Source organism: Pagrus pagrus (assembly GCF_965226575.1).
Source record: "Pagrus pagrus genome assembly, chromosome: 12".
In the NCBI taxonomy this organism is placed as follows: Eukaryota; Metazoa; Chordata; class Actinopteri; order Spariformes; family Sparidae; genus Pagrus; species Pagrus pagrus.
In genome coordinates this window covers 1924908-1937850 of record NC_140196.1, presented here as the reverse complement: position 1 = coordinate 1937850, position 12943 = coordinate 1924908, and the positions used below count along the sequence as shown (strand labels likewise).

Genomic DNA, 12943 nt, shown 5'->3' with positions numbered 1-12943 from the left:
TATGATTCAAGTGACCTTGTTGATCCCCTGGCTGTCCTGCAGCGCCACATCAAATATTTCATCAAATATCGGATAGATTGCTATGAATATGATGCAGACGTGCATGTTTCCCCACAGGATGAGATGTTTGAGATGTTTTGGTGCTCACAAAGAGGTGAATGTGTCTTTCCTCACTACCTGCGAGCTAATTTCCTGTAGGCTTGATTAGCTTCATTACTGCTACTTACTGTCATTTCTCCTTTGAACTGAATGTGTAACGTTAGCTAGCCAAGGCCAGCAGGTGTCTGTTAACATTGGGTGCATAGTAAAAAAAGAGTGTGAGGACTGTACCTTTAAAAATGACCCTTTAAAGAATAATTCCACTCATTTCCATTGAATTGCTTGATTCTGAATACTGACTGACGCCCATAGAGAAGCTGTCGTGACACGTGATCCGCGATTGTTCGGCTGTAATCGTGTGTCTGATCGGAGCGCGGCGCCGACCTCCACAGTCAGCTGAACAACCTCCCTGCAGAGTCAATAAAGTCTCACATCATCGTCGTGACTAACTGCAGTTTGTCTGAGTTAATTTCCAGCCCCTGGTGTCGTTCGGCAGTCGACCGACTTTAAGCACCTGTCACAAACTCCCAGGATGCCTTTCACCTCACATTCATCACTGCCGTTACGAAGCATGAAATGAGCCCGGGGGGCAGGGACGGGCGTGACAGCCCCGTCTGCTCCGCACAGACGTTTTATCAGCCTCGGTTTGTCCTGTGTTCATTGTGTTCTGGGATAATAAAGTATGAAATGAGGAGCAGGTTTTTATTAACGGCTGTGAAAAAGTCTGCTGAAATGTTTTTCACCTCGCTGATACGCATGAAGCGTGTTGTGCTCATTTCCTGGTGGATTTGTGAACAATGTTTGTCCGTCAGCGTTATCTGTGTATCTGTTCACCTGAAGGTCAATTTCATGTATATTCATTGCTGAATTAATGTCGCACAGACACGGTTTTGTACACACTGACCCAAAATCACCCCTGGACTGAATTTCCACTGGAAAAAAGCGAAGCACACCATATAAATGGTTTTATGGTCTGTCCAGCAGCCTTAGTTTTCACTCTTCTGTTCAATATGTACTGAGGAGGATCTCGCAGTTTGCAGTCGGGCAGACCGCTGCGTCCATCTGATGGTAACTTTCAAACTGAACTCGACTCCTTGTTTCTTCCAGATACGTGCGATCACGTACGAAACACGACATCGACATGCGTATCGGGATTCACTCAGGCTCTGTGCTGTGCGGCGTGTTGGGACTCAGGAAGTGGCAGTTCGACGTCTGGTCCTGGGACGTGGACATCGCCAACAAGCTGGAGTCCGGAGGGATCCCAGGGTGAGTAAAGATGAAAGATTCAAGGTTTGTTGGAGGCATTTTGCCTCTAATTTGAGTGTTGGTTAGTGAGACAGATACTGGTAACAATATTTATGCCTCCGCCCCGGTGACGGTCGTTGCATGATGTTTTTGTTTTGTCCATCCATCGGTCCCAGTCCTGTGACTGTGGTATCTCAAGAACGGCTTGAGGGGACTCAAAGATTAACAGATTAAAATTTGCTGGTCAAAGGTCGAAGGTTAAGGTCATTGTGACCTGACTTCTCTCCCATTCTCGGGAACGCCTGGAGGGAACTTCTTCAAATCTGGGACAAAGCATTTGGCTGATAAAATGCTTCAGGTGACAAAGCTGTTTATCAGTCCTCTATGAACATATTCTCTCAGTGTAGACGCCATGTTTCTCAAACGATCACGCCGATATAGTGAGAACTACTTTTAATACCTCCTGTCAGTTCACTAACTGCCTGTTTGAGATATCCTGCCAGCATCTGCTGTGGAGATCTCTGACTGTCTGATGATGTATAGCCTCCGATTAGTGCTGGAACACACTGGACCTAAAGCTCGAGCTCACTGACCTGACACTGTGCAGGATTTCATTCACACCTGAGCTGCACTGATTGGCTGGAGGCGTCTCTGAAATCAGCTGCTTCAAACTGGCATCCATGATGTTTATTCTTGAAGGAGGACTTGGTGAAATAAATCTGCTGCAAAAAGGTTGTGTCAGTTTTATTACAAAGGAGTCCCTCAAGAACTAGTTAGTGTGTAGATTGTAGTATACGTCCATTTGTTGTTGTTGCCTGATCTGTATGTCCTGCAGGACATCTGTATGTCCTGCAGGACATCTGAGGATTTGGGCAGTTTATAGTGTCTTACTCTGTGGCTTCACATGTTTTAGGTCAGCTGACTCTACAGAACAAACACTATTACATGAACGAGCTCTTGTCTTGGCTGTTTCCCAGCTGTGATAATCGGCATTCACTATCATTTAAATCTGTGTAACAGATCTACAATCTTTCTGATATCAGGTAATTTGTCTTTCTAATTTGTCTTTTTCTTGGTTTCGTTGCTTGTTCGTGTTCTGTTTTCTATCTTTGTTATTAAAGCTGCACTAATCTGCACTTTATAGATCGATAATGAATCAAAAGACTGAGAGAACTCATTTGTATCGACACTCTGACCGACTCTGCAGTTATACAAAGCTTGTTTTGTATTTAAGGCCCATTTCCTCTCTGGTTTAGTCTCAGTGTTTCCAGCAGCAGCCAGCTGTTTTCATCACTTTACACTATTTCCTCAGCAGCAGACAGCAGACAGACACAGTCAGACACTAGCTGCTGAAGAAAAAGGAGCATGTAGCAGCCAAAAATGAAAAGTGGATGTTCCTTCACCAGCTGGACAATGACACCTCTCCATTGTGAGGATAATGCTGCTGTGGCTGCTGAATGTGTCAATATGCAGCTGGTCCCTCACATGTTACCTTTAAAAGGTGATAATGTGTCAGGACTCTGTGTCAGTCAGCTTTTTGTGGAGTTTGTTTGCCTCCTAGTGGCCAAAACAGCCTACTGCATCTTCAAAATTGACTGCACTCTTCCCGTCCCGCTCCAGGAGGATCCACATCTCCAAAGCGGCTCTGGACTGTTTGAACGGGGACTACGAGGTGGAGGCGGGCCACGGGAAGGACCGCAACGACTTCCTCCGCCGCCACAACATCGAGACGTACCTCATCAAGCAGCCGGAGGAGAGTCTGCTCACCCTGCCGGAGGACATCATGAAGGAGGCGGCCAGCTCGGCCGACCGGCGGGCCAGCAGCACCACCTTCAACGAGGCGTCCTGGAGCCCCGAGCTTCCCTTCGACAACATCGTGGGGAAGCAGAACGTAAGTCCCGCCGCTGCTCGTAGTTCAAGTGGTGTTGTGCACTTCATCACACTGTGAAACACGTCGATCTTCACAACTAACTCGTTCTGCAGCTGAGGGTTAAACTGCTATTTCTATCCAAACATCGGCATTAAAACATTTTGTGGGAGGGAATTCCTCTCACGGGGTATTTTAGCTGTTTTCTTTTTAATCTTAACCTGTGGGTCAGATTTAAAAATACCACTTTAAGCCTCGCTGCAGGATGGAGTGGTGTGTTAAGGTGGACATGTTTTGCGGTGCATGGGAAACTTGTCGCCTGTTTGTTAGTTGTTCTGTCTTCTTTTGTTTTTCTGGGAACGAGTGGACGGCTTTGTGTGGAGAGTTTGTGTTGCCGTGGTAACGCGTCACAGTGTGTCAGCCTGCCTGTTTGTGAGGATGACGAGCTTCTGACTGTGTGGCCCATTAAAACATCCCCTTCATCCCTCCTCCATTTGTCGGTTCCTCCCTCCCCCAGAGGCATCATGGTGACATTTTGGGTGTTTTGTCTGCGAAATTCTTGATTTTGGAGGAAGCGGTGCAGGGATGTTTTTTTTTTTAAAGGTCAGTTCATCCAGAACATCATTTTACCTTCCACAAAGTTGGACACAGATTCTGAAGCCATTCTTTAAAGCATTTCAATGTTTTTTTTTAGATGAAGTGCTCATATACAGCAGCATTCAGTGTGAAAAGACAAATAAATCTTTGAATTAGCTTATTGAACATTAAAGCAAACATGACATTAAACATACAAAGAGTGTGTTTGTGTTGCATTCTGCCTGCAGGGTCTGACAGTCAACTGAAAGTTAATTATGTGTCTTTGACGTGTGCTAAATGATTTTGTTCTGGTTTCTGTCCTGGACGCCCGATACATGAGGTCCCTCCAGGAGATATTGTGCTCTGCTATGCAGATGATACTGCATTTTTCTACTGCAAATTATTTTCTGGATTTTTCTATTAGTCATGTTGTTTATAAACCATCAGAAATTAGTGAGAAGTAACAACCATATTAACAGAATCACTGTTAGACAAAAACTACAAAACCACGGATACGTTCGACTGGACGTTTTCTTTACGTTGCAACTTTACGTTTGTTTAGCGTTCGTTTTCAGTGCTGTGCTGACACTCTGGAGGCACTAAAACACTTTCAGGGTTAGGGTTAGAAAAACATCGTGGTTTAGCTTTTTGTCGCCACGATCACAGATGGAGGTGGTCCGACTTCTGTGATCGCCAGTTTTGGTGGAAATGTCTGCAGCTCTCCTTAAAAAACACCTGTTTTTTAATACAGGATGGAAATCCACTGGTACGACTGGTGTAACAAGTCCCAGTCTGGTGTCCGGCTGTGTTCACTGGCAGGCAGCTGGTTAACTGTAAACTCCAGTCAGCTAATAGGGCCAGTAGCTCCACGGCTAACTGCTGCTACTTGCTAACAACATCTAGTCGCTGCAGACAAAGGTAGTTACAGCAAGTGTGTAGTGAACTGTGAGCTGTTGTGTCAGCCTCTAGTTTTGGATCTACCTTTGTATTCTGACCTTTAACAGCAGTGCCTGGATGGATGCGTGATCCGGCCTGGTGTTTCTGATGTGACATAGTGAGGGGCGACATCTTGGCCACATTTTATGTCTTACGTTTTTCTTTTATTGTGATGACTTTGTGATGTATGTGGAGAACACCACAACAGTACGCAGGGCTGACAAAGATGAGGCTCAGGGTCAGTTTTTATTTAGTCACTGTCCTGGGCTTCATTCCAGAAAAAAGTTGGTCCCGAGCCTACACTGCCACAAGTCATTCACAGACTCCTGCATGGAGGTGTGTGTTGTCCCCCGCTCACACTCACACTCACAAATATGTCCCTAATGTATAATAGCTCAGAGGGAAGGGGGGATAAAGCTGCATATCCAGGCCGCAGTTGCATCCACAGATTTGTTTTAGGGGACGAGCTGTTCCGCCCGGCCGGGACTCGATGTTCCTCCACCAGAACCAACTGCTGACTTTGTGGAACCTGCTGCTTCTCCTCCAGGCCCAAACACATTCAAAAACACTCGCAGAACCAGACAAAAGTGTGAAGTAGATCGGATCAGCGGTTCTAGAGAGATGTGGAGGACAAACTGAAAGACCGACAGACAGGCAGATGAAATGAATTTGGACTTTAGGATCTCAGAAAAAACTATTTCTATCTCATTTCTGACGTAGAATGATAAATAATCCTCACAATGGGACTTCTGTCACCTTCGTGATAAAGCAGTGTTCTCCAGCCTGAAGTGAAACATGTCCTCACTCTCTTTGTGACAAATGAGCCACAGTTTTTTTTGTCTCACCTCCTTCAGCCGTGAGCTAACGCTGAACTCTGCGTTACCTCTTGTGTATATATGAGGATTTGTGCAGCTCCTCCTCCGCCGCTGCTGCGGGCCTGTCAGGAGCTTATAGCGGTTGCTGTAACTGTTCGTTTGGATGCAGAGGAATGTTATTTCTGAAAAGTGCCACGTCTTTGTTTCTGGCACAATGAAAGCCTGTCAGGACAGTCATTTCAAAGAGTGGCTCTTTGCATATCAAAGGCTCCTCGGAGGAGTTTTTAAGTGTCTTTCATGTCGTCGCTCGGCTCTGCCTGGAGCCCAACTTCTCCCTCTCCGGTGGTTTTCCGTCCTCCGGGTCCCCGTCCTTCCCTTCCTGTTGGTCTGGTTTAGTTTTCAGCATCACTGGATTGAGGACAAGGTGGAATATGAGTGTGTGTGTGTGTGTGTGTGTGTGTGTGTGTGTGTGTGTGTCAGTGAGACGGAGAGGAAAAGAGAAAGAGCATTCACTTTCTTCAGTTATGTGTATGTGAGAGTTTTCACTGCTGTAAAATCCAAACAGTCTGATCTTTACCTGTGACGTCCATACGTCTCATAATAAGTTGGACAGATTGACACAGACACTTGAAGTTAGCGGTGGGAGCTCTTAGGCCTTAAAAAGTCTGTACGTGTTACTGGAGGACACCACTAGATGGCAGATGTTTGCTTGTAGTCCCTCTGTTGTTCCTGCTGCTGCTGATGTGCTGACTGACCCCTGACCCTGTCACATCCCTTCAGTGGCCCTGCACGTACTCTACAGCTCATGTGTGTTTTGCATTTTGCGGACGCATAGCGTTCATTTCTGAGGATGTGCACGACCGGCAGTACAAACAGACACAGGGCACGTGAGGCAGCCATCATGCACATTGTTAAAAGCAAGTATATGTTGGACCTTTAAACAGGAAGTCAGTGATTCCAGCAGACACGAAGCATCATGGCCGCCTGATATTGTTGACTTGCTGAGATTTTGTTTACTACATCATTTTCATTGACTTTTGTGCTTTTGCCACGGGGAGTCGGCTTCATGGTGTCGCTCGCCTGTTATAATCGTGTTCAGTGATGTTACAACTGTGTCGTGCTGTAGATACACTCAGGGTGTTTCATTTTGAAAACTGACCGGATGCTGTGTCTGACCTCGTGCTTGAGTCGATCTGCTCCGTGCAGTTAGACGAGTCCGCCGCTGTCAAAAATAGACTCGCTCGTATTCGCAGGCGTGGCACGTTGCAGCAGCCTCCCAGTCGTGGCTCGGCTCTGGCGGCCGTGCCGTTGCAGTAACTTGACATGGACGTGCCCTGTGGAGTCGGAGGTTACGCTCACTAATGAACCCGGCTGGTGTGTTAACAACATCTGAAGTGTTGGAACAACAAATCATGTGGGTTAATGTGCTGGACTGTGTCTTGGTCAAGCGCTGCTGGCTGGCTGAGTCCTTTTATTCAGCCAGTACAGTGAGAGGCAGAAACACACAGCTACGTCCTGACATGGACAGCTGGAGCCTCCATTAACTGTAAGTAGCTGTTTGAAGACGTGCAATAAAGAGTAATGACGGATGATTCATCTTCTTTACATACGGCTGCGTGAGGTGCACTAACCAGGTGACAGCTCTGTGCTCGTGTCTGTGGAAACCGTTATCTTCCAATCGTCCTGTTTTTTATTGATAGGTACGCTGATGACTATTGAATAAACATCATCATATCCTGTCCATCACTGCGTTTATGGGAACTATCAGGACCGACCGCCGTCATCAGACTCACAAGATTCATCAGCAGGAAAGACTCGTGCGTCCGGGCCGACGAGCTGCAGCCCTGAAATCAGACTCCCAGCTCTGTGTAGGCTCTCTCTACCGGCTGAGTGCCTCTGCCTTTACCTCTTTCATGCTTCACTGTGTGCCTGCTGGCTCCCATGATGCACAGCACTGTCACACTGCTTTCACCTCAAAGGAGGTTGTGTGTTTCCTCAGAAGACCCAGTTACTCAGTGTCTCTGCGCTGTGAAACCCGGGCCAAAAAGAAAGGGCTCCACTTTCACGTTTCTTACCCGGTGTCGGTCTGTTGGTGCTGCTCCTCTGAGGTGTTTACTCTCCTGTCAGCTGAAGAAACGAGATGTTTAAAATGAGACAAGAAGAAGAAGAAGAAGAAGAAGAAGAAGAAGAAGAAGACACAACAACAGGCAGAATGATTACACACTGTCTGATCTCCATGTGCTTCACTGCAAGTAAATTATATTTTTTGGCTCTGTAAACCTGCCAGTGTTATAGCAGCAGATGTTTGTGAACACAACTGATCCAACCACTGAACCACAAAATCACCAGACTCCCTTAATAAATCACATAATTTTAAGAGTTGTTGAGCGAGAAGGAACTCAAACAAAACTTTGTGAAACGTCTCTGACAGACTCTGAATCATTGTCTCCTTCTTGTAAATTCAGCATTAAATGAAAACAGTAAGTTGTTTGTTTCCTTGTAAAAAGTGTCAGTTTGTGGCAGCATGGCTGTACCAGCCTGTCTGCTTCTGTGTCTAAAGTGCTAAAGTCTGACCTGCCAACATTTAGCAGCTGTTTGAACACACTGTTTACACTGATTTCACCATTTACACTCAATTTATGAGAGAAGAAACATTTTATTGATCTAAACATGTCACATTTTACAGACACACTAAACAGTAACCAGTATAGGCGACTTCTTTGTCCCCGTGGAGAAAGTCCCCAGACTCCCTTAACAAATCGCTAAATTTAGTGAGTTGGTGAGTTGGAGACACTTTATTAACATTGTGAAACGCTGTCTCTGACAAAATCTTAACAATTTGGGTCTTCTTATGAATTCGGCAAACGTTACACGTGAAAATATTTCTTGCTTTATGTAAAACATGTTGTGTCTGCTTGTTCCAGTACGTCTCCATTTGCATATAGAGTGAGACGCATGTCGAGACGCATGTTAATCACTCAGGATGGATGTTGTGTTGCTGTACTATGCACACTGATGTCAGAAATGATCTCAGATGAACAGTCGAGGCTGAAGAGAGTATCCCATCATGGAGGTGCAGGACGAGTGTAGACGTTGACCTGTTGGAGCTGCAGAAGTCGACACCTTCATTTGGATTCATCCATGAATATGTATGTCGCAGCTTTCATGGCAATCTGTCCGGTAGTTATTTCACTTTGTGCTGCAGCGTCGCTCCAGATCCTTCATTTGGCCCGAAGCGTGTTTGCGGTTTACATAACGGCCCGTCTGCAGTCCTCTGAAGAACACCGGCTCCAAACAAGTCGTGTTGCTCTCTGGCTCTAAAGTTAATCTGCTGCACTAGCAGACATGTGAGACATCCAGCACATGAACATCCTCTGATCCTACTGTACATGTTCACATTGTGTGATCTGAGCGTCACCCCCCCGCCTCCACTTGACCTTTTTCCTGGCATCATGTGTTGGCATTTCCAAGACACAAACATGTCCTGTTATTAATATGTATCATAACATGTAACCCCCATACCGCTCCCCCATACAGCCGACCACTGCTCTGGGCCACATCGCACCGGCTGGTTTGGAGGAGGGAAATGTCAGGGAGGGAAGCATGTGCCCTTCAGGCTGTGTGCTGCTTCTTCAGGGACGTGTACGCTCAAAAACAATCATGGCAGCGCGGCTTATAACAACCTTCCCCTCCGAGCCATCGTGTCATGAGTGGTCGGCTGAGGGCAGCGGTCTTATTGACATTATGAAGTGGCCTCTGAAGCACTGGACCACCTTTCCGATATAGAGATGCACTTCTTTTCCTCTCATCCATGTTAAACCCTGCTGCTCCCAAAAGAGGCTCCAGACAAAAGCTGGTTCACCGCTGAGCTTTTGTTTTCAGCTGAAGTGGAGATCCCAGAGTTTCCTCCGATAGCAGCAGTCCCAGGAAATAATAGGGTATGTGATATATTTGTGACATCCACAGAGTGGAAAGAGGCGACTGAACGACGACACGACAAAATAGGTGAATAAGTTCTCCTGGACATTTTTAACACAAGTGATGAAGTTAGTCTGTGAGTGTGTGAAGAGGTGAACAAATGGTCAGTCTGCACTCAGCCTGGTATCACACCACGCTGTGTGACAGCGGTGCCGGTCCACCGCGCTGCTGTTTTTGAGTTTGGCCTCGCCGACCTTTAAAAAACAACACACTCACATTCTGTGTTCGAGTTAGCAAAATAAAAGCACCACAATCAGAACTCCTTTGTCGTTTTCACGCCTCCCTTTAATTGTCTGTGTAGAAAGCAGTGCAATGCATCATGGTAGCGGAGTGTTGTGTTTCGAGAGACGTGCTTTGCGTTGTCGCTCCTCAATAAGTTGAATTCTGGCTACTATATGCAAATAAGTGGCATAAGACGCGCCACTTCTGTCGGGTTAAAATGCTCATCTCTCACCTAAAATGTCCTCAGAAACACATTTTGCAGAGCTGTTTTTGTAATAGAAGAGAAAGTTTCCAAATGAGCCGCCATGTTGGTCCAGTTCGAAGTGCCAGGGCAGCAGCTCACGAGCGGCGCTCATCCAATCAGGTGCAGCCAGTGTATTTCTGTGTGGTTGCTGGAAGCCTGCAGAGCCGGGAAGAGTTACGACCCAAACCCAACCTCCTCTCATCGGGACTGTCCTGCTCTTTAATTCTTAGTTTGTTGTTGCTTCGGTCATTATCGCCCCCTGCTGGTACCGAACCTCGCCACACTCACTCGCTGTCCTCTGGTGGATCGGTGGGTCAATTACTCGTTTTGTTATGAGACATGATGCTGCTACATTATAATGAGTGAATCATTTGAGTCCTGACAGTCGTATTAAACAGCAACATTTCATCTTCAGTAGCAACAAGTAGCCTGAATATAATATGACGAGACCATCCGGCTCAGTTCCTGTCTGTAGTTTTACAGTGTATATGTGATATGTACACGGTTACATTCACACATAATGACACTGTGTCTCCACTGAGATGAGCTGAGATCATCCTAAAGCTGATAACGTGTCATCAGCACCAATCAGCCCGGGAACACGTCCGTCTGAAGCCGTCGGTCCTCATCTGAATCCACAAAATGCCGTCCGATTGTCTTCATTGTAATGAAGCTCGTGTGTTTCTGGCTGTGTTAATGATTTGACACACAGGCCACTCGTCTCCATTCACATGCAGCAGAGGTTCAGTCGGGTTCGAGTTCAGCTCCAGTGCAGCTCTCGCTCTCCTTTATCTGCTCCGAGTGCCGGGAACAAAAATTTGCATTCAGTTAATACTTTATTCTGACGGGGACGGGTCTGTTGGCAGGAAGGACTTTCTCTCTGATTCTTTACATCCGTTTTACTTTATCTGCTGGATTAAAAGTCTTTTTTTTTTCATTTCCTCACTTATAAATGTTCTGAATGTTCTGGTGTCTCTGGTCTGGTCGGGCGTCACGAAACAAGTCGCTTCAAAATAATATTTTGTTTTGACCCGTCTGTGGTTTGAATATCCAACAACTGAGAATCGAAGCACCTTCAGTGTGTGAGAATCGTTCCCTGAGGCTGATAAATGCTGCAGTTTGCTGTGATTTGTGAGGCATTAACCAATAAACCTCCAAATTACAGTCATTTATAATCTCCAGGTGGCTTAATTAGATGAAATCTCTCTGTAATGACGGCCGGTGATCGTCAGAACGGCTTCGACAGGTAAAAAGGAAAAAGAAATCCTTTAATCGAGATTAGTCTGAGAACATCGGTTCTTCAGTCTGAAGATGAACGTCTGACGATCTCAGTGTGATGGATTTTATTTGTGAACGCATTAAGTGAGACGAGGTGAGACGTGTGATTGGCCGGAGCCGGCGAGAGACATTTTTGAATTTCTCACATTTCTCTCATAATCACTCTGCCGGCTGCCGGCTCTGCTGCGCTCAGACACTCAGAGGGGTAATTTGTTGGAAGTTGCCACGCGGCTGCTTTAGCTCCCAGCTAATGGTGGAAGGCTAATGTCAGCGGCTCTGAGAAAATGACTCCTCACGTATGACCTTTATCGCTTCCAGCTCAAGTGCTTCACTTGAACGAGTGAATGTGACAGGAGCTCACCACGACGTGCTTCACAGTGCAGCACGTCAATGGACCACAGTAAGCTTTCTTCTTCATGTTTTATCTTATTGAAGACAAATCATGTCTACTTGAGAAGGGACTGACCGCCTTAACGGGGACAATGACATCTAAAACGACCAGATTACAGGAAGGAAAGCAGGAAATGTAAAGATGCTGTCGTGCAGCACAAAGCTGTTTGTGTCGGGATCAGACGACAGCGTCAGGAAATGACGTACGGGCGTGCAGAGCAAAATAACTGAAGAACAGTGATGTTGCATCAGGGACGCTCCACGACACCCCGAGGAGAAGTCGAGCATGTCAGGATGTTTTGCATCTTCCTGCCTAGTTTGACGTCTCCTATGACGTGTCCCTTGACGTTGACCAATAGGACGACAGAGTGCTCTGTCACGTAGATGTAAACATGGCGAAGAGGACGAGGGAAGCTGCTGTCAGGAGGAACAGTGACGTAGAGGAACGGTTCGTTGAGCTGTGGCAACTAAACCCTCGAGGGTCGACCATGACGGAGTCAAAAAAGAAAAATATTGGTGAGAAAGACTGGAGGCGCTTCAGCTTCCCAGTGAGTAACATGCTTGTTAGCTATGCTAGCTCCGGTAGCCATGATTGACAATTTCCTGTCCTGAAACCCAGATGACCTCGCGGAGGGTCGTGAATGGTGATTGGTCGTAGTGTTGCCAGTCTCTGACCAAGACACAGCAAGAGTTTGTGCCGTCCGGGTCCTGCTGAGTCCACTAATATCATAAACTCTCTCCAAATTTGACTGTCGGTCTTTCTAAAGCAACGTTCGAGTCACTGTAAACTCATTTTCATATAAATTATCTCAACCAAATTCCTTTTGAATTATAAAAGTCAAATTCGAAACCATCAGAGCGGATTAAAAAAGCAGCTTTGGGGAAGGTTACGACCTCGAGTGTGTTTTTGTTTTCGGAGAGCGAAGGAAGGCGAAGTGGAACGGGAAGTGATGAAGTGGTAAATTAAAACCTGAGGAGAACCTTTGTCGAACCAAAGCACCTCGTTCATTTCAATTACAATTCACGATATTACACATGACTGTGTGTCGAGGCTGCTCTGGATGAGGACGAACGCTTTCTAAGAGTTAAGTTTAAAAATACTCAAACGTATTTGAAGGTTAAATTAGTGGAAACAGGATAGTTTTTCTAACCTTCGCTCTCTGACGATGAATCCATTAAATAAATGCTTCAGAATCTGTTTTGTGCTTTTGGTGTTTTTATCCACATAACTCGTCTTTTCTCAGCTGTGTTTTTTTGTCCATTTCATGCTTTTATATTCATTTATCACCCGTG

The 12943-nt window shown here is 46.0% G+C and overlaps 1 protein-coding gene across 1 annotated transcript in view; it reads left to right on the top strand.

Moving 5' to 3' along the window:
* The window catches only part of adcy8 (adenylate cyclase 8 (brain)), a 78710-nt gene that overhangs the window by 40718 nt on the left and 25049 nt on the right, over nt 1-12943 (top strand). The window contains exons 6-7 of the mRNA XM_084369046.1: nt 1207-1365; nt 2965-3235. Of these exons, the coding sequence (XP_084225172.1) occupies nt 1207-1365; nt 2965-3235 (430 nt within the window). The remainder of the gene's footprint in view (nt 1-1206; nt 1366-2964; nt 3236-12943) is intronic.